The 27,451-nt window shown below is 37.2% G+C and overlaps 1 protein-coding gene across 2 annotated transcripts in view; it reads left to right on the top strand.

Moving 5' to 3' along the window:
* Positions 1–27,451, top strand: part of LOC5577110 (developmental protein eyes absent) — a 137,127-nt gene that overhangs the window by 35,782 nt on the left and 73,894 nt on the right. Inside the window, exon 1 of one of the 2 annotated variants that reach the window (XM_021845815.1) lies at positions 1,153–1,654. The exons of the other annotated variant lie outside the window; for it this stretch is intronic. Coding sequence (XP_021701507.1) covers positions 1,574–1,654 — 81 coding nt within the window. The 5' untranslated portion in view covers positions 1,153–1,573. Of the gene's footprint in view, positions 1–1,152; positions 1,655–27,451 lie in introns of those variants that run through there. 2 annotated transcript variants of the gene reach the window in all.

Raw genomic sequence — 27,451 nt, forward strand, 5'->3', positions numbered from 1 at the left:
TAATTTCTATGAAAATGTGGTCCACCCTAATTTTCAATAACACCAAACAAAGGACATTACTAATACAAACAACTTTGTAGAAGACCGTTTTTGTCTAATATTTCATTCTAAAGCTCAAAATTCATCTTTCCGCGTAAAACTGATTCCTGGACCACTGTGCACTGTTCCACATAAAAAAAAACATTACTATGTGTGTCATTTGCATAACCGCTGTAATAATAGATACTTCCTCCGAATGTACTACTAGACCGCCGACTCACTCTGACCACAATCAGCTCGAAACAATGTTAATTTTCACGCGATTAATTAATAAATTGACCAGCACGAATGCCGACGGTATGCCCGCTTCTTGAGACCCAACCCGTCGGCCTTCCCGAGCGCGCGAGATACCTATCTATCTGCTGAAGTGCGCAAACTCGCGATGACAGATCGCCACATCTGGTGCAGGCCACCTCGCTGGCTGTCGTTGACTGTTGGGTTGTCAACCGACGATGTTTCGCAGTTCTCCATCAACTTTCGTCCCGCGAATGTCCGTCGGTTCGTTGTGTGAGAAATTTGCAATGCGATCATAAATCTCTAGGAGTGATGATACATCATCAAAAAAATAAAAAAAAGTCAGAGAACGACCAAAGACCATTCCTCGGTGGGCAGGGCATGAAGGAAGTTTAGGGCAGAATCGCGGAAACGCGTCGAGTGAGTAATTGCGGGACATAAAATTTGGATGTTTTCACAGTTTGCACAGAGTGTCGAACGAGAGGAGCCAATCGATCGCCTGAAAGCACCATGGACGAACAGTTAAAGCAGTGATTGAGTCAGCTGAGAGCAGGGCCGTCCATTTTCAATTCATTGAAAGCATTTTCAGTCCCCAACTGACTGACTCAAGCTTCCCTTTCGATTGAAACTCTACTGTTTCATTTCAATCCGACAAATATTTCCTTTCATCGCAGCAAGCGTAGTCTTTCATTTCTTTCGTGCTGCCAGTGCGTCGCGCGTCATCTATCAGAGCCTCACCGCAGCGAGCTGAACTTTCAATCGGTAGTCTCTAACTTTAGGAGCTGATTAATTTAAATGAACGACGTGGTGGCCCGCATACTTTCTCCATCTTAATTTATTACCTAACAAGTCATTTACATTACTATTGCAAATAATAGGTAAAATCCAATTTGAAACATTTTGATAGATTTCAATGAAATCAAATGAAACGAAGTTCTTACGCTTTCATTTCACCTTTCTTGTTCGCTGCTTTCAATCAGGTAGAGAAACGAATGAGTGGTGAAAGAAGAACGAAGCGACGCAGTTGTTCGTCACCATCGAGACGACGCAACCAAGCCTTCGTGTTTCACAAAATGCTTTCGAAAATGCACAGCCCTGGCTGAGAGTGTTAAACCAGGAGGAATACAGAGAAGAAAAAAACCGGTGAAGTGATTGTGAATCTGATAGTGCAAGCGACGAAACAGGAAACCTCTGCTCGCTGCTTCGAGAAGTAGAAGTCCAGACGAGGGGGAGGTCAGTCAATTGTGCCTGCCGAACGTGCGTGTAGTGTTTGTGCTCTTAATGTGAAAAATCATATGAAATGGTGACATTAATGCCTTGTAGCTATATATCGGCCCCCCGGATCTCCATCATTGATAAAATGATAGAGATAGAACCAAAGGTACAAACTTGATGCTTGATTTTGTGTTTAGCTCTTTTTTTTTTTTGTTTCAGCCGTTCAGCTTTAAAGATATGGTAATAATGATTAAAGTCGTCCCAGCAGTTAATGGGAGAAAAGCCCTTTTATCCGATGTTTGTTTTTGTTTTGTTCCGTTTCGTCTGCTGTTCTTTGAGGTATTGGGGAACCAAATGTGTGATTTGTGCCAGGGTGCACCCTGAGCAATAAATTTGGTTGTTTTTTATGTGAGTGCTCGGGAGTTACAAATTATTTGACAACTCGACTTTTCTCGCTTTTCTACATGATAGGGATGCTTTTGTATAACTCATTTTTATTTTATTCGAATTGTTATGTTTTATGGGAAAAAATAGCATCTTCATGTAGTTACCACGTTGATTACGTTTATCGCAGGAAATTTTTACGGTATTAAAGGAGAAAGACCAAAAGGGGCTCAAGCTTGGTTTCTTATACATTTCTTTGATGTCTGAGGGATATAGAGCAGCTTGCTATACAAATTTCTTTGATGATCGAGAAGAAATGACAAATGATTTTTTTGTTATGTCTGCTCTTGTTATGGCAATCAGAGCTGGGAAAAGTTCTGAAATTCACATTACAGTAGGCAAGCGTAGCAAATCACAGTCAGCGGAGCCAGTGAAACTCACGCGTATCGCTGCTGTAGGCAAACTGACTTGAAAATAGCAAAACACCCGTTGCTAAGGGCAACTACTGTAGAAAAATGTTCTATTTCCCGTATTTACAGCATTCAATGACACTACTGATTTAGAAAATTCATGTACCCATCATAGGTTACTTGATGAGATTCACAATTTTGAACTACTGTATTAGAAGAACCACGTTGTGGTAACGACCACATTGTATAATGCATCCAAAAACCACGCGCGCTGCGGAGCGAACGAACTATCCTCGTCAGAGGTGTGAGAGCGACTGCCACGATGTCCCACACAGTATGCGGGACTCCGTCGGTCAAGTAAGTGAAGTGGAGAAAGTTTGTTAGTAGGGCATCTACCACATCCCCTTTTTCCTCGGAAAAGTAGATTATCAAACATTCTATAAAATAAATTAGAAAATCTAGTCACTAGCAAACCTATACTTATATTAGTAAATTTTGTTCCGGTGATGTATTTAAAACTGTTATAACTCTTCTCCAAACATTCAATGAAAGATACTACTTAAATCCCAAATCACAGCCTACACAACTCTAGTCTAGTTTTGTTTTTAGAATCTTTCCGATGCTTTTTTTTTAATGTCTATTATCACATAACATGTTGTGTGTTTGTGCATTTTTATCTAAACAAAACTTCATTTACGTTTAACTGTATGGGTGAATCCTAATTTATCGCGGGAAAATGCTCACGAATATATTTATGTATTTATTTATTGATTTTTTTTTTAATGAAAGATATCTTTTGTGTGAAACGAATGATTTGGTTTTGACAAATTGTTGATCTTCAATGGCATCAGAATCTTTTTTTTTTTTAAGATGATGTGTATTGGAATTCCGAGCTATAAAGACAAGGGCAAGGAAGAGCAATCATGTCAATATAATCATAACATGTTATATTCAGTTTTGAAAAACCGTTGAAATAATTGAAACTGTTTAACGCACGATTCAGTTTGAGAAGTGAGAAACCTATTATCAGCTTATGATGTACGCATTTTTGTTAATTAATTTATTTATTTTTATACATGTATCGCTATTATGCACCGAAAATTTGACTCTGTTTAGTTTGCCAGATGAACCGCACACGAACGCAATGATTTGGGCTGCAGATACATGCCTGTTTGAGAAGGTGTCAGCAATATCACGATTTTGATGGTCTAAACTAGAAACTCAAAATGATGAACACATTTTCTCTGCCTTAACTTGAAGTATACTTCAGCTCAGTCGAATGGTTCGAACACGATCAATGTTCATATAGATTCTCAATATTGACATCCAATTGATTCCATAGAAGTTAATGCATTAAAATGACAACTAAGATAATGGTTGAAAATATTGTATAATCTCAATTGGCTACTCTGCTTCTAGTCTTTGAACTCAAAATTTGTTCGATCAGGTATTAACCATTTCTTCATAGAAGTTAACAACGAAAACCAAATTTGAGTAAAGTTTCTCACAATGTGTGTCGCGAAAAGTACTTGTTTTGACGGTTAGATTTTAAGGTATGTCAAAAGTGTGGGCACCTATGCATAGAGCTTTGCAAGAGCTCTGTTTTTCTGGGAGGACCTTATCAAGAAATTTTTCATGCAAACATTATCTACACCTCTATAAAATCCTGTTTTAACATCTTATACGAACGGAATATTTGGATGTTTATTCAGATTTTTTGATTTCCTTGATCGAATGCTTAGTGTGTCGTCTAATCTGTAGCAGACATAATCAAGAGCTGACGAAATTATTGAACAGTTATGTGTACTACGAATTCTAAGGGGCCACTGTTGTTGTCCTTACATATTTTAATAAACTTGATTGGTATCCACCGAACATGAAGTACATTTTGAATTTGTCCGAATGGGCTTCAATTTGTAAATATTGTACACATAAAACTAGCCCTAGTGTTATGCTTAAATGAATATTTGGTTTAATTCATTCAAAACTACCGTTAATGCTGATAAGCAAAACTAATTGGAACTATCAAATCTCACAAGAGCTGACAATAGAGTAAAACTACATTACTCTGCTCAAACTACTGTTGGCCATCTATCGTATATCGTGGAGTTTTAGTTTAATTACATCTCGGTTGCACATAGGAGTATGGTCGTTTATTGTGACGTTTTTGTGCTTCGTCATGTTAACAATAGCGTTGTGTTCCTGATCCCAAATTAACAATAGTGACCACAGGGCAATACATAATATTCAATTACGTGTCGGTTGGTGTTGTTTCCTACGCAATCTAAACGATTGATTAAACTTGAATGAGCCATTCGGAGTTCGAACGGGAAGCAAACATTTTCATTTCATCAAGCTACAGAGTCTTTGGATTATTCTGCGATATTTCACATGCATTCACTATCATTTCAAAAGAATCAAACCAGTGGCTCAAAGCCTATGAGCGCCGATAGCTGTCTAAAAAGCACCGTTGTTAAAATATCTGGTGTATACTATAATAAAGATCAATTTAACGATCTTGTCAATGGCAGCAACGCACTCAGTGTTGCTCTTCTTAGACATTTTTTTTCAGTTTTTCGCTTATATGTACGTCTCTCTGAAATCCAAACAGTATTGCACCTTTAACCTCGTCTTCAGCTACTTTATCACAAGACTTTCTGCTAATACATTTCGATCTGCGCTATGTATAACGCTAAGGTACATGATTTATGGGTAGTATCATTGTAGAATATATATACATATATATTTTCATATGTCTACTATACAACATGCACGTACTAGACAATGTCCATAAAATTCCACGCATCATTAAAGCGTAAATTATTCTTATTGGTAACATTAGACTAAAGTTACAATGCAAGAGCATAAATTTTACTCCATTCAAAGACGATCATATAACTTTTCTTGTCACATCGTTCAGAAGCTATCATCATTTTTTTTTCTCTCATCGCATCATTTAAGAGCGATAACCTTTTTCGTATTTTGTTTAGTTTTATCCTGGTTTACCGGTTGAGTTATCATTTTTTTCTACGCATCAGTAATGAGCGTTAATGTATTTTTTTTTTCTATTCGCATCATTTAAGAGCGATCATTTTGTTTTCTTTCAATTCATTCAAGATCACCGATCGTATTATGTTTTTTTTTTCTTACGCATCATCCAAGAGCGTTCATCTTTACTTCTCATCTCATAGGTTTTTTTTTTTTGCGCATTGTCCAAGAGCGTTCATCATTTCTTTTTCTCTTCGCATCATTCAAGAGCGATCATTTTTATTTCTTTTCGCATCATTTAAGAGCGACCATTTTGTCTTTCGTCCTGTTCAGGTTCATCGACGATCGTATTATGATGTTTTTTTTCTCTCGCATCATCCAAGGGCGTCCATAATTTTTTTCTCTTCGCATCATTTAAGAGCGATCATTTATATCTTTCTTTTTTTTTTAACAACCAGGTTTATCTAGCGGTTCATGTTTCTTTTTCGCATCATTCAAGAGCGTTCATTTTTATTTCTCTTCGCATCATTTAAGAGCGACCATTTTGTCTTTCGTCCTATTCAGGTTCATCGACGATCGTATTATGATTTTTTTTTCTCTCGCATCATCCAAGGGCGTCCATCATTTTTTTCTCTTCGCATCATTTAAGAGCGATCATTTATATCTTTCTTTTTTTTTTAACCAACCAGGTTTATCTATCGGTTCATGTTTCTTTTTCGCATCATTCAAGAGCGTCCATTTTTATTTCTCTTCGCATCATTTAAGAGCGATCATTTTGTTTTCCTTCGTTCCATTCAGGTTCATCGACGATCGTATTATGATTTTGTTTTTTTTTTTCTCGCATCATCCAAAAGCGTCCATCATTTTCTTTTCTTTTCGCATCATTTAAGAGCGATCTTTTATATCTTTTTTTTTTCTCACCCATCCAGGTTCATCTATCGGTTCATGTTTTTTTTTCGTTTACGCATCATTCACGAGCGTTCATTCATTTTTCTAACGTATCACGCATCATCGAAGAGCGTCCTTACCATTATTCAAGAGCGGCCATTGTATGTTTCATCATCTAAGTGCGTTATTATCTCAATTTTAGAATCAAACGAGAGTTATCACGTTTTTTCACACCTTTCAAGAGTATTAATTTATTTTTCTTTGCGTCATCCATTTGTTTTTATCGCAGTGACCATTTGTTTCTAGGCTTCATTAAATTAAAACTTATTGTGTTAACTTTAGGCACTATTCTGTATGCACTCAAATTTATTATCATATAAACAAACGTTTTGCAAACCAAGCCTTCGTGTAGTTTCTCGCATCATTGTTCTTGTATTTAAGTTCCTGGATAATTTTATACATTATACAAAATTTCCATAGATTTATACATTTTAGCCAAATAAGTGCGGTCTCAAACGATTCAGTCTTTCAGGTGAACCGTGCTTGAAAGTCAAACTTTTCCATTAATACTCACTGTTGTTTTGTTGTCTGTCTTTTAGAAAGTATTGTTAAAGAGCTCATTTTAAATCATCAACAGCAATGAACTCATCGGTTCGAAATATACATGCTTTTGCAGTATACACAGAGAGACTTTTTAGAAAGATACATAAAATTTCAACAAAATCCAAATGATTATCATTAGCATTGAGCGATTTGAATACCTGAACCATTATATGAGCGTTGCTTTCATCTCGTCTGTTACTATAAACAGGGTTTACATCATAGATGAAATTGACGCTTCCTCAAACAGCAGAAAATTGTTGTTTTAACAAAACCCAAATCCTCTATAAAATCCTGTTTAAAGTGCAAGTAGGCCATAGAGAAGAAGAAGCATAATTTTAGGCTCTACAGATCTCCAGCCTGTATATGCGGTTCAATCTTAAAAACGCGTATCACTGCACATTAGCACAACTTTACACTTTACACAAAAGACTCTAATTCACCAGGCATACTGATCAGGCTCTGGTTGACTAGCTCTATGATAAATACAAAAACTTCTTTCAATCGATATACGAACATTACGTATCAGTTCCGTTGAAGGTGGGAATATTTCCTCACATTTCAATTGCTACTAATGCTGTGGCAGTATGACCGCCACATAACAGCGAAGAAAAAAACTGAACTTACAATTCAGCAAACGTCGACAACTGCATTCGACTTACCTTGAATAACAGCATAACATCATCATAACATACCTTTCTATTACCACTGCAATTACATTCGGAAACACAGATCAAATAACAGTAGATAAATAGTCCGTTCCACTTTATGCTTTCGAATCAGCTCAGCCTGACTGCAACAGTAGTGTGAACAGAAGTATCTGTTCTGTATATCAGATCATCACATAGGTCACAATGACCTTCACTTCACTTCATTGTATTTTAGACGATCCTCATTTATTACCACACCGAACTGCTGACCTTGAAATGCATAAGCAGAAGTAAAAACAGCACCACATAAGGAGAACAAAAAACATCGGGCCACCGTCGCCGATCACCTTTATCACTTCACAGAGTGGCGGGTCCAATCACTTTTTTTTTTGCATCCTGGCACACGCACTTTCACTCAGAACATCGTTACCGGCAGCAATTTTTTTTTTCACAGCACATGATCCCACTATTTTTTTCTCCAATTATCAAACTAAATCTCAACAGCTCAGTGGCTAATATGTTCTTTTTGGGTTCTACATCCTCGTCGCCATTATGTGGTAACGACCACATTGTATAATGCATCCAAAAACCACGCGCGCTGCGGAGCGAACGAACTATCCTCGTCAGAGGTGTGAGAGCGACTGCCACGATGTCCCACACAGTATGCGGGACTCCGTCGGTCAAGTAAGTGAAGTGGAGAAAGTTTGTTAGTAGGGCATCTACCACACACGTGATTTTCGCATAAACTCAAGCCTACTACTATTACCATTCCCAGCTCTGATGGAAATATTTTTAAGACCCACATGTAGAAAATTACGCCATATTTGTTCTGGAATATCATACAAGAAAAGTACTAAGAAAACTGAAGAAGTTTTATAAGAAAGTCGGGAGTATTTCAGGATAAATTTCCAAATCAATCCCTGAAACAACCTTTGCCAAAATTTATGGAGGAATCTCTTGAATATGGAATTGAAGAATGAATAATTTCTTCTATATTGTTTTTGGCGGAAATATTAGAAGAATTTTTCGTGATTTTATGTCAGATTTGTCTAAGTATTCTTTGTCAAAATTATAGATCAATGGTTGTTGGATTATAAACGTTTTTGGCAATAGTTTTGGAGGATTCCCTGCCGAGGGATTCCCTCAGGAAAGGTTTCGGGTGAACATCTGGCAAATTTTCTTAAATTCCAAGAAAAAGTTTTGGGGCTGTCCTTGAACAAACTTCACGATCAACATCTATATTTTTTGCGATGTTTTGTTACAAATAAACATTGTTCTTTTTTTTTCTTGCTCTTCAAACTTGATTTCTGTTATTTTCTATAAAAAAACAGATCAATATATTTCAGAATCCCTATCAGCAAACCCCTTAAAGAATCACTGGCAAAGTTTATAGAGGACTCAGGAACGTGACGTGCATCTATTTACAGCAAAATCATGTTAAGTGTGAAGGGTTGTTAGAACCCCGTCGGTTGAAAACCTTTTCAAATTTGAATTTGTTTTGGCATTCCTTGAGCTTTGTGTCACACTTTCTGCAATTTGTGAATTTCAAAGATATTCCATATTCTGATATTCCTGATATTCTGGAATTCCCAAAATATTTTTCCAGCATCTCTTAAGGATCTATTTGTCATTGAAGATGAGTTTATGTAAGGAAGATCCAAAAATTATTAAGGACAGAGACAATTTCAAGACCAATGCATCTATACACTTCAGGTTTGTCCCGTTTAATAAGCAAAGGTCAAAAAAATATGTTAAGCGTAAAAATATAACTCTTCTTAGCTTTGTCGTCTTTGATCAAAAAGAGCGTTCCATAAAATATTTCGCCAAGTGAGCTTAAAGTTTTAAGCATTTAGATAGTTTTAGAGATTAAAAATGTAAAAAATGTTGTTAATCTTCATTTAAAGCGATAATCGAGAATGAATTTTATTAGCAGGAACGGTTGCAGTTTTGATCTTTTCACATTTCGGAGTTTTGTCAATAAAGTTCTTTTGGTAATTGTAAGGCATTTAAATTTCTCGATGAAAATGGGATAAAAACACAGAGAACCATAAAAGCAATAATTTTAAAACACGCATAACAGAAAAATGGTGAAAGATTGGGAGATTTTTTTTAATTGTTGTTGCAAATTGAATTTTACCAGTCACAAAATCATCTTGAGAATCTCATGGCAGAGGTTTTTACGATGTTCATTCAAAAATAGAACAGTAAACGCAAATAACTTTCACTTATGGTACAATAATTTTGAAGCATATACTCAAATTTCAATAATATTTGAAGAGTGGTACTAAAGCAAAGGAAAAAGATACAAAACTTTGAATTTTCCAAATTTAGTTCGTCACAGTGCTTATTTAAAATTATTCCAAAATCAGAAGTTACTTATCCTATAAATCTTTTCTTTCGGCATTTTTTTGATAAGATACCGGGTACCCCCGTTGGTTTGACCACATTTAATCTGAACACTTTTTAATTTGTAAAACCGCTAATTTTCACATCGTTCAGATTAAAAATGGTTCAAACGGCATTTAGCTCATGGAACGGAGTAAAGTGAAATGGAACGCTGTGGAACGAAACGCAGAATCAAAACAAAACAGTGAAAGAGTTAACCAGAAACACGTTTCTAGGGTGACTAGATGATTAAATTAAAAATGAACCCCGATGGTTTGCATGAAGTACCGTTCAAATTAGCGGGGGTGCACTGTAATCATTAGACACAAATTGTTCTTAAAATTTAAATCTATGTTTAGCATGAAAGTTTTTTTTTTAAATTCGTTTGGAGTAATATCTGTAGAGAAACCCAAGTTTTCTTTTCTATTTAAGCTTTATCCAGAAATTTGAACAGGAATGGAAAGGAACGAATTTGAAATTCTAATGTAAGATTCTCAAAAAAAAAAAATCTACCCCATTACTTCTTTAAATGCATAACCTTCTCATATGAAAAAAATGTGAGTAAATGTTATTCAAATGTTGAAGTTTGTTTTCTCAAACAAATATTTTTTTTTACATTTCTGCATGTTATTATAATTTAGCATCACCGCAAAGTACTATGGGCGATCACCTGCCATGGGCCAATAATCGAAAAACTCAATGTTTCTAATAGGTTTTTCTTCTACATCATTACATAGTGAACACTTCTATTAAGGTATTCCTGGAATATAAGAGCAAGATCTTTTGTAGATTCATTGATAAAGTATGTCAAAGTTAAAGTTTTAGGAAAAATAAAGAATTTAAAGCAAACTCGAGGTAATATTTATAAAGATCTTTATACACTGATTGAAAGCTTATTGAAAACCTACCTCAGAAAAAAATAAAATGAAATAAATATTCGTACTTTAGATCGGGAAAATGTGAGGTACACTCTGAAAAAAAATAAGATTTTATCGATACTTTTGCCATTCCATACTTTTTTGTCCCAAGTTGTCCCAGGCTAAAATTTATTTACAAGGGTACTACCGTGAGGCATCAATACCCGGACACTTAAGCAAGACCATGTTCAAACACTATTTTCACTAAGTTTTATTCAGATTTAGTTGAAGTTCAGTTATGCTACCAACAGTCTTACATCAGATCTTGGGAGTAATGATGAATTTCATGGTAAAAACTACTATAATGTAATGAAATTCGATTTAACATATTCTATTCATACAAATTACATCAATCCCGCACTGTGGATAAACTCGTCCAATTGATGAGTTTCCTCGCATAAAACACTTTTTTTCTGAGTTCATTTGTACAGCTACAAATCAATATTTGTTATCATAAGTTATGTCGCATAAGATCACAAGTTAGTTCGGTAGGATATTTATACACTCGCATTGTATGTTATTATTCATCACATAATATATGCACGCATATCGCCTCCACTTTTATACGTAGAAGACCTTTTCGCGACATCTTATAAGTGAAATTTTGCACATACAAAGCCTCCAGGTGATTTTGTTATACGTACATTTTGGTTGTCTGGGTCGTGAATGTATTCATAAAACATGTTCCAACACAATTGAATATAACAGTCGTACGGATTTCTACCATTAATTGGCTGCAGAATATTTTACAGAGCTATTTGTAAGCGAATTTATGTCGTAATTACCTCTAATGAAACTGCTGACATCCTATTAAGGGTGACTTGTTCAAGCCGCAACCACGAAGCTGCATTCACGTAGTTCATTTTAGAATTAAACAGCATTCTGATTGTTCATAACACTTTAAATAACTATTTTTCACGTTTCCACATAAAGCCATTTCACAAATATTCACACAAGCAGGCAGAACACAAGGTTTTAGTACGATGTCTGGATTTGATGTCACTCGCACATGATTCCGGACAGCAGTTTTTAATGCCATTTAATGTATATTCACTTAATATTTCACGGCAGTTGTGTTGTCAGACTCTTAAGCTATCACTTCGTTCACTTTTATGATACAAAAGTTGCTAAAAATATTGTTCAAACTAGTTATTATCAATTACACGTTATGGTACTTTTGCGTGAGTGATAAGCACTTAAACTTGCACTGTAGAAGGATGAAGTTCAACATGAGGCAAATTTTAATATTTATTTTTCTTATTTGTTTAGCAATTATAACTATATTATAGACGATAGTAAAATAATCAGCATTATTATAAGTTGAAATTGTGACTAATTCCGAACACTTTAATACACAATTATACATTTAATTAATGGATAATATTCGAGTGTCCGGATATTGGTACCGTCCGGATTTTGATTCACCACGGTATAAGATGTAAACTAAAGGATGGTGAGCAGTTTAGCTGCACATATTTGAACTTTTTTATCTAGTAAATTTTGACTTTTTTCAGTATTTTTAACGATTTTCCTTTAAAAACAGCCAAAGATTGTTTTAGAGGATAGTCAAATATCACAATATGATTCATATCATCATTAATATATGAGTTCTAATGTTTGTAGTTTTTCGCACAAATGGCGTATAATTATCTTGGTAAAAAAACTCATTATTTCACTATAGGCCCTTTTCAAAAGTTTGCAGCGAAAACTTATTTCTGGGAAACAAAACATCAAATTTGTATCATAAAACTCAGATTTTTGACATGGGATGGCAATAATATTTTTGGCCGCCAGTCTATATGGAGACCTCCCATAGTGCAAAGATGACTTTTTTGGCACTAACTGATATGCCTTTATTTTTTTGTTGACGGGGTTGGCGGTCCTACCGCTTCTGCTTCAAAAATAGATGGTCATGGATTCGATGCAAGGCCCGTTCGCTTCTCGTACTTTATGTACCTTTCACTGTTAATAGTGAAAGATAGAAGTCACTATTAGTCAATCTTAGTTGATTTATTCGTTCATAGCATTTGCTAGAACCAGAAACCGTAACAAAAACGTTACCATATGCTTCCATTCTTCCATAATTATAGCACGCCTTTCCTAACGCCTGTTGCATAGGCAGACTGCAAACCAATAGGCAAGCCTCTCTGCCATAAAATTACCACTCCTGCACCTTCCCACATGAACTGGCGTAGATGTAGGGGTATATCCGATCTGCTCTAGGCCAGTTTCGAATGAATCCTCCCCCTTTCACCTCATTGATAAGCATTCTGACGTGACAGGCCCTATTATTGCCTTAAAATAGAAGATCACCAGCACTTATACACTGAAGGTGTCTTTTAGTGCCAAGTATTCATCTGGTTGGTACCTTATGTAAGTACAGATGTTCTGAAGATATTGGAGTAGGAACCACTGGCGGCCAATCAAGCTCAAACTAACTAATAGCCCTTTATTTTTCAATATGGGCCTGCACTAACTCCATTTTTCTCAACATTCCATGAAAGGTGTGATAAGACATAGTAAAGTATACATTATTAGAACAAGAGTTTTGGGAAGAAATAGGTGTGTTTTTTTTTTAATTCATAGTGGACGGTTATGCTTCTTTGGGCAGAATTGTTTCTAACATAAATATTACAAGTCTCGCAAAAAATATATTGAAAAGAAGTCCTTCATAAATTTCCCAAAGAATGGTCACATGAATTGAACTTACCCGAGCAGGTTGGAAATGCTGAACAAGATCATAATTTGTTGTCCTAAAGTAATTACTGAAGATCATAATCAGTTTGTTGAAGATAAGAGATGGAAGATCAAAAAAAAAATAATATAGAAAAGTATTGATCCGTACATGGATACGATATTATGAGATCATAACAATATCTGCTAAGTTTATTGATTGATCAACAAATCAATATCAAAATATGATGTGACAGATGCGAAGAATAGAAATAAACGAAAAGTCGACAATAAGCATCGAACTGTCGACTTTCAGTTCTATACACAGATATGCTAACCATTTGACTATGCCTCACAACAGGAATACGAAAGAAATAAGATAGGGGACGGACCTGGTGTAGTGGTTAGAACACTCGCCTCTCAGACATAGTCACTTATGACGTAAAAAGTTATAGTGACGACTTCCTTCGGAAGGGAAGTAAAGCCGTTGGTCCCGAGATGAACTAGCCCAGGGCTAAAAATCTCGTTAATAAAGTCAAACCAACCAACCAAAAATAAGATCATAATATTTACATCATTTTTCTGTCTAAGATTATGTGTTGTTCTTAGAGGTCGTCCCAACGTCACACTGTTCAGTCCGGCCATTCTGCTGTTAAATGTGTTTTGTTTCATGTCAAAGAACTAATTTTGATCTTATGGGCATAATTTCAAAAGTTGATAAAATTTACCGATTTTTCGGAAATCATTTCAATATCAAATTGAGATATGCGATCAAAATTTGTTCGTTTCGAGATATTATTTTGATTTTTCCGTCTGCCCGGGTAGAGATAAATCAGAATATAAAGAAAACTTTTCTTGATCATCTAGTTTTTGCAAATAACATGATATGATATAAATAGAGGCACCTTCGGATTGTTGCTTGCGTTCAAGTTTGATAGTTTAATGAGCATGAGCATAGCTGACCGTACAATTCATAGTTACTACTTTGTGATTGACCAGAAAAATCGAGGCTGCACAGAGATTTAATGATTAGCTTATTATTCTCAATGTGCACAAATAGAGAGCTTAAAATTCAAAAGTCGATAACAATGCTGACCACGTCCTTGCACGTCGGCCAGGGAAGGAATATTAGTTGGACAGCCATTGTTACTGGAGACCGAAGAATTTTCTGCATCTCCTCTCTGTCATGGAAAGGATATTGGGTAAGAGGGAAAAGGTGGGGATCTGGGAGTAATTTTTGATTGGTGATGCGCAAGGCAATCTGACGTTCAATGTTCTTTTTCTTTCCCGCAACTTTGCGTAAATAAATTGTTTTTATACAAAAACCGTTTCCGTATAAAAAGAAATAACAAAAAAGTACATTCACTCTTGTTGCTGGAAAGAGAAGGCTGGGAGAGCCTTATAATGAATTTACGCCTTAATGGATGCACGATATTATTCGATGATGGCATTGTACGACGAACATGTGTTCATCGCTTGCCCCAGCATTTGCATTTGCATTTATTTATTGTTACTTCCAACTGAACATTGTGGTCTTATTGAAATTTTACCTTAAAATTAATGAATGAATACATACAGCACAAAAACATGAATAACAAATACAACTGCTCGAAACTACAGAGATTTTTGTTCATTAAAAAAAATCAATAACATCAAGCGTAATGATAAATGGAACACAACAATTTAACTACTAATCACAAGTGATATTCGGTTTCCATACAGTACAACGATTTTCAAATGCCCTGAATCTAACATTTTTGGGCCAAGTAGACGGTTTCAATGCCAACGCTTTCCAGTTTCTATCGAAATCAATTTTAAACGATACATAATCCAACTCATTTTCGTTTTGCTTCGAAACAAGCCTTCTCACCCTAACTTGGCTGCGATCAACTTGAACGCCTTTGCATGCAAGATTTTTCACATCTAAATCAGTGGCATTGCGATCGATGTTTGTCACAAACAAAGAAAATGTTTCTCCGGAATCAGACATTGGAGAGGAATCGTCACTCATAGTTGCGCACGCACTCGTATCTCTCGTTCCATGTAATAGATGACAAGGTTTGTGCATTTTACTCTGTAGCCAGAGTAAGGTGTAATCACTTGGAGAAAGCGACTAGGAGGCCATCTTTAACTTGCTGGCCGTTTTGTTTACAAACATTACTGCCTGGTCTGGATGATGCTGAAACTGAGACCAATCGTGCTGCCAATAGTGCGGACAAAATAGTAAAAAGAGAAAGAAATGAGTAGAGCACACACGGAGCAGGGCCGAACAGAGTAGAATAATTCTTGACAACACTGTTTCTCCAACCAATCAGGAATCAATCTCTCGACTATCTGTCTCAGATGTTTGTAAACAAAACGGCCAGCCCTTCCTCACCTACCCTGCCTGGTTTTCTCCATAAAGTGAGCATAATGGGACACCTTACAGAATTAAAACCGCCTTGATAGATGACTGCTATGCACAAGTGATGATACAGGAGTAGAGTGTTGTTGTTTTTGTCTATCTAACTGCTGCTGTTGCTGCTGAGTAGTTTCGGATACCATCGTGCCAAGAGCTTCCATGATTTCGTTAACTTTAATCTTCAGTTCCTCAATTTCGGCTTCACATGTTGATTGATGTGTGCAGCACGTATCGGCTTCTTGACTGTCAACATTGCCATCTCGGGAATTGCAGAAGTCCAGCAAGCATTCGTCACACATCCTTAGAATATTTTTGGAGAAAAGAGCGCACACGGTAGCCTCAGATAAGCCAACGCATTTGGCGTGATAACGTTTTGCACACTTTCCCTCGCACACAGTATAGCGGTCTCGCGTTAAGGGGGCAGGATCCGTCATTGATTTCTGAATTTTCAAAAGCAGTTTTTTCGTTCAAAATCAAGGAAATTTACAGGAAAATGTGTTTACTGTATTCGGATGTCTCAACGAAACACAGTGAACACATTTTCATTGTATAATTTTTAGTTTTGAATAGAAAAACTGCTTTTGAAGTTTCGATGATGTCGATGATTACAATGACGGAGCGTTGATCGTTAACAGTAATTAGCAGAGCAAAGTCAACCAAACAGCCTTACAAATCGGTCACTCAATCCCCAGCATGAGTAAGAGACACGATAAAAAGATCAAACAATACTAAGGCGATCTGCGACACTTTGTCTCCGCACTACGTGGACGACGCGAATAACACAATTTTTCCTGAGCAGGGGTTGAACTTGAGAAAATTGAGAGTATATCTCACTTATCGCTCTCTGTAATAATCATGATCTGCAACACATCATGTGAGTCTATCTATCGTCTACAGAAAAAGCTCAGATTATATCGGGGGTCAACAGTGCAAAATAAAAACCCATCTAAACAAGCTCAAAACCTATGAGGCACTTTGCTATATAATGTTTGAGGATTGTTTATCATGCCAGTAAAGTAAAACACCTATGGTCAATGGTAAATAAGTGAGAAAAATGGGTTGTATCGCTCTCTCTTTGAGGTTCTCCTTCGCTGCTGATATTGATCAAGCTTATACAACTTGTGAAACATTGCCGATCACAGATGCGCTTGCTTTGACCGTACTCAATGGATCATTAAAATAACCAAAACGGCCGCTATGGAAAGCATAGATAGCGCCACCATAGCCTTGTGTGTTTGACAGAACAGCGTCATAATGTTAAATCCCATATACGGTGGCGCCTTTGTTTTGATGCGGTGAGCACTGACAAAAACTACCTTCTATGATCCATTGAGGACGAATTCTGAAATGCCTGATCCTGAGACCTGTGACATATGGGATTTCGAATAATTGCTTACAACATATAGTCATATGGAAAATAATCACTTTGTTTTCACTAAATATAAGAGTCAAAGAAATCAAATTATGGTGGAACATGGTGTTTTACACTTTATCGCTCTCAAAATAAAAATATTTGTGATCTACTGTGAACAGCTATACGGCAACGTGCGGAATTGGTCATCCCCATCACTCTCACCTTTTTCTCTTCGAAATCAAAAAGGGGCTCGCTGCTTACTACAGCGACCAGCGCGATTGGCGCGAGAAGTCACCAGGCACAGATTCTCATCGCGCTGTATTTTACGATTTTGAATGCTGCCTGGTGATTTGTTTCGTATCCCTGCCCAACCACCTCCCCGCTGCCCCCGCCCAATCTGTCTTCCCAATCACCTCCAATATTTATGGCTATTTTTCAAATTTTATTTGTTCGATCATTTCTCATACCTCCCGCCCTCCGTCGCTCGTTTACGTTCGGGAGTGCCTCTCGCGATCGTTTCTCTCTCCGTATGCGAGAAACGATCTAACGCATAGGCTCCCAAACTGAGGGTCACGATGCTCAAGAGGTATCACGAAAATAATCATTTTTTAGTATTCCACCTAGAATAAGGTGGAACAAAAAGTTCGACCTTAGTGGAATAATCAATATTTCCAGAAAAACTATATTTTATAATATAGTATTTGGTAAAATAGAAATTTATACCATTAAAAAACCTTCAACAATATGTATATGTATGTAAAATTTTAAAATTGATTGTCTTCAATGCAGCCCCACCGGTGGGGAGCACGAATATAAATAATCGATAACCACACCTGGTTTTTTTAATGTATGACTTTTCTCTAATGAATCAGGAAAAAAATCTCCTGAAGGCTAGCTGGGATGCACCTCCGATAAATTTGGGAACCTGCGATCTAACGTGTGTTCTTCACTTCTCACTATTTTAAAGGAGCACTCGCAGTCACATATTGTGTTCATTTGCCCGTTTCGTCTTCCCCAAGCCTTAAAATATTCCGTGTTAATATACTGTCCTTTTGTTTATTAATTTAATTTTCTCTCCCCTCTCTCCCCTCCTCGAATCGTTACCAGTCGTTTATGCGAGGCAGCGAACTTCTCCGGTGGTGGTTGTTCTGAACCACTCCACTATATTGGCGCAGTCTGGTGATGTTGGTGGTAGAAATTGATGGCCGTGTTTATGAGATTTGTTGTAGAAACGATAGTTAAAATCGGTTTTGGTTTGACGACGCCAACGATGGCCAAGATGTCGATCTGCAGCCAGAGATGTATAATTATTGTCTTCGGTTAACGCTGCTGTAGATTTCCACGCACCTTATTGGTGGTTGGCAATTAATTGGACAGCTTGGGTTTTACGAGTTTTTAAGTGTGATTTCTTCGCGAGTTACTCGCCTCGGGTGTGGGATGGCGTTGACGTTGTGGATATACATTTATTGTTACGATTATCGCTGTGTGGGATTTCGCATTCGATTGGAAAATGCGGAACATGGGTACGGGTTTGAGAAGATGGAAGTGTCATGATTAGAACATGTAGTTGTTTCTTTTTTTAATTCTTTATTAGTATAATTCCTAATTTGGTAAAACCTAATTACGCTTTTATTAACATTTTGTTAACAACTTATAACATTTCATTTGACGAAGCAGTTCAGAACTTTTACAGGTGAGTTGCTTTCACCAGCTAATAAGAGAAAAAAAACGCTTTCAATTAAATTAATCCAACTTAACCTAGATATATAACGCATTTATCGTGGAAGTAGGAGAATGCAACGATTTTTGTCTAAAATTAATAATAATTTTATTCGACATTTGTTCCAATGCATTCACTAACGGGTCAAAGGAAAAATCGAAGACACGGGTCCCAATAAAAAACCGAAAAGGGAATAATAGGCAGAAATAAGTAGCACTGAATATCATACAAATAATTGAAAAATACCAAACGTAAAATTGCTAATTTGAGGAATTCATAACCCACATTCCACAATTCCTGTTCAACGTTTATCACCTTAAGAGATTTATCAATTTGCACTTTTCGTCACTGATGTGCCTCGCTTTGTGTCGCACGCATCGCATCGTTAGTATTGTCCATTCTCTTCTCATCGCATCTCCTTTATGGCGAACAAAGGAGTGAAGAGTGCTATATATTATCCCCATAAATAAAATCCATAAAAGCAGATTTAATGGATGAAAAATTATGTTGTCTTTTAATTTTTATGAACCACACACATAGAGTGTGCGCATCCCAGACTCGGAGGCAGCTTGGTTTCTCCTTCCATATATGCTGCTTCTTATGCCATTGCGAACCAACGAATGACCCATCGCGCTCATGACAATTCAGCAAAAAAAGAAAAAAAAAAAACGAACGGTGGAGACATTTTGGTGTTGTTTAACATGGCCATTCCCGCGTACAGTGACTGATATTCATATTCATATAGGATACAGGATTTAATAATTTCGTCAAGCTCGCCCTCTTCCAGCAACTGTACCTCGAGATGCTACGCGTATGCGGCGGCGACGTTCGGTTGGGCCAGTCGCGCTAGGTTATACCGAGGCGGGCGTCGATACCGTAGATTGTTGATGACGAATAGTTTTGGGCGCAGTTTCACCATCACTAGTTAGTGATCAGAGTCAACGTTAGCGCCACGATAGGTTCTGATGTCGCTTATATCGGGGAAGGGCCGTCCATCGATCAAAACGTGGTCGATTTGTGTTTTCGTCTGTTTTGGTGATCTCCAGGTGTATCGATACTGGAGGCTGTGCTGGAAATAGGTGCTGCGAATGGCTATGTTCTTGGAGGCGGCAAAATCTATCAGTCGTAGGCCGTTCTCGTTCGTCAGCCGGTGGCGCTGAACTTTCCAATCGTCAGTCTGAACTCCTCCTCCTGGTCAACCTGAGCGTTCAAATCTCCTATGATGATCTTGACGACGTGGCTTGGGCAACGGTCGTGCTCGCATTTGAGCTGCGCGTTTGCATATCACCCATCACTATAAAAGCTGTTCCCAGCTCGTATGTGTTGCCGCAGCTCTGGTAGATGGTATAATTACCTCTAAACATTCGCACCATCGAACCTGCCCAGACAACCAGAAATCGCATGAAAGTGCACGTTACAACTCGTTTATTCATACTAATTACTTCAAACCCGCACAACACAGTGGATAAACTCGTCAGATTGATGAGTATCCTCGCATAAATCACTTCTTTTCTGAGTTCATTTGTACATTTTATGTCGTCTCGTACACTCGTACAAAGTAAGTCGAATCAATCCGTAGCAGCTGTCAAATCAACATTTGTTATCATAAGTTAAGTCGCATTAGATCACAGGTTAGTTCGGTAGAATATTTATTCACTCGTATTGTATGTTATTATTCATCACATAATATATGCACGTATATCGCCTCCACTTTTGTACGTAGAAGGCCTTTTCGCGACATCTTATAAGTGAAATTTTGCACATATAAAGCCTCCAGCTGATTTTGTTATACGTACATTTTGGTTGTCTGGGTGTCCATCACACCTCCTGCTGCGCTACGATGTCGAAACCTCGGATCTTCAGTATATCGGAGAGTATGCGTGTGTTTCCGATGAAGTTGAGAGATTTGCAGTTCCGCGTACCGAATTCCAATCGCTAATCCATTTTCGTCACTGTGGTCTTGACCGATTGTTCTGGTCCGTATTCTCTCGTTGACGTTCCTGTGCTGGTGTATTTTTACGGCTGGCTTGCAGGGCCTAACACCAACCCCCTAGATTTCCGGAGGACCATTTCCCCTAAATTTTCGGAGCGCCACAGTTCGCAGTTTAGCTTTGAGTCCTTCTCTGGCACTCCGACGATGATCAGCTGCCCCTGACATGGGGAACAGACGCTGTTGTGAGCCGCTCCTAACATGGCGTACAGACGCTCCAGGTTTGCAGGAGCATTAGCCCTTAATTGAAAATTGCAAATTTGAGCGGCTTAATTCTTCACGATCCTTTAGTTAAAATCTCAAAGTACTCTTGGAAATAAATTTTAGCCTGGGACAACTTGGGACAAAAAAGTATAAGATGTGTAAAGTTTCAATATAAAAAAAATATATTTTTTTCAGTGCACTCTCCGCATTTTTACGAATCAAAGTACGATTTTTTATTTCATTTGATTTTAATCTTTAATAAATAATAAAGATCTGTACAAATATTACGATTATGCAGTATACGGTACTGCAAACTGCAAACACAAGGTACCAGTTAATACTTCATTTTTCTTAAAAACTTCAACTTTGACAACTGTATCATCTAATATTCCAGTAATATCATAATAGAAGCCCCGGCCAGTACCACGAGGAGGTAGGGATAGGATTTGCTGGGCAAGAGGCTAAGGACCACACAATGGGGTCTACTTTATTCCTGCGAGGTACCAATGATACGCCATGCCCAGCCATTTACCGTGCCTTTTACATATGGGACTGACTTGCGATTCAGGGCAGCTCAATTCCAAAGAAATGTTACAAATATTTGAAGCGCTGTGAAAATTTCATGTAATTCGGTCCATAAATATCTGAAATCTAGCGTACTTAAGTTGATCGTTTTGTATGGAAAATCGAAAATGTTGCAAATATATTGTCCAATACTGTATTTCCTTTATATTTGACTTGCTGTCCCGGCAAACGTTTCGTATTGTCAAGCATTAGGCTGCGAAAGTGCATCTTACTAAGTGGGCGGTATGAATAGAATGTAGTAAAGTTGAGTTTACTACGTTCTCAGTAGTAAATGCTATATGTGGAACACGAGTGAACATGTTTGTGTCATTTTACTTCACTAATCTTTTTGAACATACTACAAACAACGCGTTGGTATGAATAAAAGTAGCATTTTCGACATAGCTACTGGTAGTTAGCTTCAGGGGTTGCTACTCATGCTTTGAGATTGTTGAGTTGAATGAAATAATTGAATTGTGAGAAAAAATCATTGAAAATAATGTCAGCTTTGGTATTTCGAAAGAGAATAGCCAGTCATGATGTATGGCAGACATTTTTGCAATCGGAAATTTTCATTCAAATAAAGTTAATTCGTTGTGAAAATTTGGATGCTATAGTTTTGAGATATCCGTAAAAAATCTAAGATTTCAATGGACCGGTGCAATAGTTCACTGTTTGACGTTTGATCGGTGCCATGTTATTTATGTGGCCATGGTCAAATTAGTGAACTCGTGCATTGGTCCATAATTGTTTTGAGATTCCGGTAAGATTACCGTAGGAATTTTGAATTTTCACGTGAAATTTGGCAAATCAGTTATTTTTAAAGTATTACTGAACTTTATGTGAGAATTGTGATATCCAAGCCCAACAAACATTTTTGCAGAACAAAGTTTAACAAATCACTCTTAAGCTTATTTCAGTTTAATAAACTGTTGTTCAGCTACTAATGTTACTTGGGAGATTCTCGGATTTACTTGGGAATTTCAGAATTTTTGAGGAAAATTTGGGATTCCGATAGACATTCTGGGATTATGTTAGGCTTTCTGGGATTCTTGTGGCAATGTTAAAAATCGCCATTTGATTCGGGTATTGATCTCTAAGAAAGTATTTCTAAGATTTACGGTTTGTACATCAGAATCTCAGTACTGCAATACAAAAAAGTCTAGTGATGTCATTATTGTATCCCAAGCAGCACAGTCTGTTGCAACTCAAGAATAAAATTCTCTCGTGAAACTAATCAGAGTTGTCAATTGGTGAAAATATGACTTACAATTTCACTGAATAGCAACGCAAAAAGCGCAAGAGGCGGAGTCTGTTTGCAACATATTTAAGTAATATCGAAATTGCTTATTTGTTGCAAAATACTTAAAAGAAAAAAAATAAAAACAAAAACATGAACGAGAATCGAATTTCCGACCTCAAAATCACCAATTTTCACCTCTACTCACTACTCCACCAGCTCTTCGAAAAATTGCTTCGCCAATGCATTATAAAAGCGACCACATGGCCCATAGATCAAAGCTTGTTGCTTATAACTTGACTGCACCCTTCGGAATACAAGTTCATTACTGGCGAAATTAGGCCACGCCTGAAATAATCTAAACTTTTCGCAAAAACTTCCGCGCAACACTTGAGAAACACCTTTTAAACAAACAAACTGTTGCTAGACCATGTGTTCTTTGTTAGATGATACGTAAGGTGCAACTCAACCACATATTGCAACTGGATTGAAACAAGCCAACTTGTAGCTGTCATTCACGAAGTTTAGTGCAACTTTCTCGCAACTGAGATGAATCTTCTATGGGAACGAAAGTTGAATGCAAGATGCGGATGCTTTAAATGAAAGTAATGTGAAACATAACATTAAAACCGGCATTTTGGGAGAAGTTTCAAGAGTTTGTTTGAAATGTTGTTGAAAACATCTTGATAAATTTGATTTTATTGCAATTTGCAAGGGACACAGCAAATCTTATCATTTCAAATATGTTGAATGTCAAACAAGGAGTGAAATGCATGTTCATTGGAACGGCAATGAAACTTTATGAGCCTTGATATTGTTATGGAACCAAACTAGAACCAGATAAGTTACAGATGCTCTTATTGATACGCGATTGAAACCATTTTTGAAAAGCATTTCTTTGGAAGATGTTTCGTGTGCTACTTGGGATGTTGCTGTAATCTCAAGATCTCTTCATAGGATACAGATTTTTAGCTAAAATTCCAAAATGTTCAGAAAAATCTTTGTTGTCAAATCATTATAAAATTCTCATGCACATAGAGGGAGTGCTAGGGCCCTAGGGGTCCATTCACAAATTTCATAACGCTGAAGGTGGGTATCCTTAAGATGTTACAGCTCATACAATATTTGAAAAATATTAATACAAAATGCGTTACGAGGGGTTGGGTGAGTGTCAAAAATGGTCTTTTTGGCGTTATGAAATTTGTGAATAAACTCTAGATTTATCGCAAATTTATACTTCAAACCGTGTAAAATTACATAATTTACATGAATTTGTGGCTATGCTCGATTACGCGATGTATAGCGGGAATGTAGTAGTATTATATATTACTGAATAAGCGTCAAACATGGCATATATGCATGATTTTACTGATTTTAAGCGTCACCCTGAACAGATTTTTCTTAAGGTTTTTTCTTAACTTTCTTAACGTTCAGCATCAGTCACTGCTCAAAGCCACTTCGGGACATACAAACATTAAGCATTTTAAATTCGATATAGGTTTTATTAAAAAGTTTTTTACCAACTGGCGGTGGAAACAGTACCCTGTTCAAATATGAACTTGAGTCTCTGTATCCCAACATTGCTGGGATGAAACATCCGCAGATTTGGGCAAAAATGTGCGCTCCCCACGAGTGCATCATCAGATGAGATCTCCGATATCCCCCCGTCAGATATCGTAGATGTTATTTGTTTTCTCGCGCGTTTTGGACGATGCGGGACAACCCCCGGGTGATGATGACGATTTTTATGCCTGTTTTCTTTGGGCAAATTTTTCTTTTAATGTGTCTCTGACATGGGGTCATTTCTCGCACGTTCAAGCAGTTCACGCAATCGATCGGGGGGCTGCCCTTTGTCTTTGTATATTTGTATGGCTTGTGGTGGGGATTTGGAGATGATGCAAAAACATCAATTTGGGATGTGATTTAAATGATGGGGGTTATCGTGCGAGCAATGGGTCGATGATGCTTGAGAATGGTTATTGAATTTCAGCAATGAATGTTTATTACGTAGGGTGATGAACCATTTCGGCAACAGATCAATGTTGAACTGTTTAGCCCCATAACGTTTTTAGATTGCGTTTGTAGGTTTTGTTGCACGATCATAATCTTTGTTTCAGTCTTCTAAAGCTTCGAACAATGTTAAAACCTCCTGAGTTAAGTAAGTACTCGTCGTCCACCACAATTCTCCCTCGCATAACACAAACCAATGGCATGTTGCGTAATTCCCCGGGGAGTGATTGTTATCGCATATTTGGAAACATTAAGACGATGTGTTCCCGTTTAGTGATTTTACGGCCTTCCTTCAAGGAGGGGTGTAGGCATCAAATAAAATAGGGAAACGCACAGCATCTTCCCACCATTCACGTATCATGTGAGGAAACGTGTACGAGCTTAGTGAGTTGATAAATCACCACCTCAACTGCACAACAAGTAGGTCATAAATTGTGCGATCGTTTACTGTGACTCCGCAAGATTAGAGGAAGAATAAACATGTCAAATTGCAGTAGGTACCCGGCTTGTAGTTTTTTCTCACGCACCTTCACGGAAGCTGGAACCGTTCTCGAGCGTTGCTCCTCCTCTCGCAGTGCAGTGCCATTCGCGGTTTGATATATTTTACGATCGGGATGTGGAACCAACTCAACAAATTACGCTTCCCGATAAAAATCAATAAATGTGGAAATTTATGAGTTGACACCATCGTCGATTATGGTTCGTTTTGACTGCGTGTCTTATTAGCATATCTCCCCCGGGGGCTCCCTAGCACGGAGAACAGAACGAGAAGCACAGCATACCGGTTCACTTGGGTGAGCGAAGAAGGCTGGAAGAGAAATCTCTGTGGTGATGTGCTGTATGTGATAAGATCAACACGTTGTTGTTGGTCCACATGCCACTAGGCGCTGTTTTAGGGGATGCTGGAGTGACAAAATCACCATTTTGAAGAACTGTTTTTTTTTTATTCTTTTATAAGTTCATTTAAAACATTATATTCATTACTTATATTCAAATATTCTGTATCAGCAGCATATTCAACCTAAATTCATACTCTTTTTAATGTATTCGAACCCTCTCAATAGAATCTTAATAGAGAATCAAAAAAGTAGATTTGAGTACCTTGTACTATGAAAAGTCAAAACCGTTTAGTAGTTAAAAAATATAATCAATAACCTCTCTTGATTTTTAATTGGACTAGTGAGCTCTCAATGAAATTTTCCTTCCTTACTTGAGCTTATTCGCAATTGATTAATAATATTTTGATAATAAATCTTCTAGCTGTTTAGTAGAATACCTATAGAAAAATAATACATTAGTTTGGCGAAGTTATGTGAAATCATTCGGATTTTTAGCAAAATAATGTTTCTCTACAATATATTTTTTTTTAATTTAAACTTTTTATATCAGGTATTATATGTAAACCGAGAAAATTGAAAGTCTTTCTTTGATAAACTTTCGAGTGCAGAACCAATGCCTCAGGACTATGACGTGACTACAGCCCATATTTCGCAGAACCGTGTTTGGGTAAAATGAGCCTATTACTACTTGTTCAATTTTAACGGACAAACTGAACGATTTGGAAATCGGATTAGGTCTGTTTTAAATTGGTATAGTTTTTTGTTCATCAAGACTATTTTCAGATTAATTATTTGAAATATAAATATGATTGAAAGTATAATTTATCTGATTCGAGAAAATTCGTAATCAAAGATTTGTGAATTGGAAATGTACTGATTACTACCCCAGCATCCCCTACAACAAGCATATGACTTCAAAAAATAAACGATAAACAAAAGCGTGGAACATAATGAAAAATAAATTAAAAAATAATATAAAATTAATTATGTTTGTAAATTATGCTGCCGCTTATGTGTTCGACCGTTGTCTTCGTTTGCTGTTTGTAGTCGTCGTTGTTCATCTCGGGAGGATTTATCTGCCGCATACGGTGGAACGTGTTGGAATGGTAAACATTTGCTCGCACACCCGTCCAGCACAAGCCCAAGTCAGCCTTCAATTTCTCGGAAAATCATTTAGCTAATATTTCAGCTGACCGAGGCCACTTTTCAAACAGATTTATTAGATCCCATGGTAGTAGATCAGGTCAGAACTGTTTTCTCTCCATTTGGGTTCCGAATCTATCCACTGACTCTTGGTTGGCTGGTTGCGCCAGTTTGAATCATGGGTTGTCGAGGTACCGTGAACTGGACCAGACAGTGCGGCACATGTGGCTCACGGTGGTCACTTGTCCACATTGCACAGTGGTTCCATATGTTCTACGATGCGGTCATAAATCATCTTTTACCATGTCTGATGAAGGGATTCATCAGAAATCGTTCAATTATTTATTATAGGTCGATATCACTTCACAAACAATATTATGATAATAAATCTTCGACCTGTTTAGTGGAATACTTATAAGTGTCGTGTACTAGACTCGACTTAAGTCACACGACACTGAAGACGGCCTTACAGTTGAGGTCGAAATACGCGTATCTGTCAAAGGATGCAAACTCTAGCGGAATTAAATGGTATAGTGCCAAATTTGGTGTTTCATTTTTGCATATATCAAACCAATACATCTATAGAATTTATGTTTCTTCAAT

This window comes from Aedes aegypti, chromosome 2 (assembly GCF_002204515.2).
Source record: "Aedes aegypti strain LVP_AGWG chromosome 2, AaegL5.0 Primary Assembly, whole genome shotgun sequence".
In the NCBI taxonomy this organism is placed as follows: domain Eukaryota; kingdom Metazoa; phylum Arthropoda; class Insecta; order Diptera; family Culicidae; genus Aedes; species Aedes aegypti.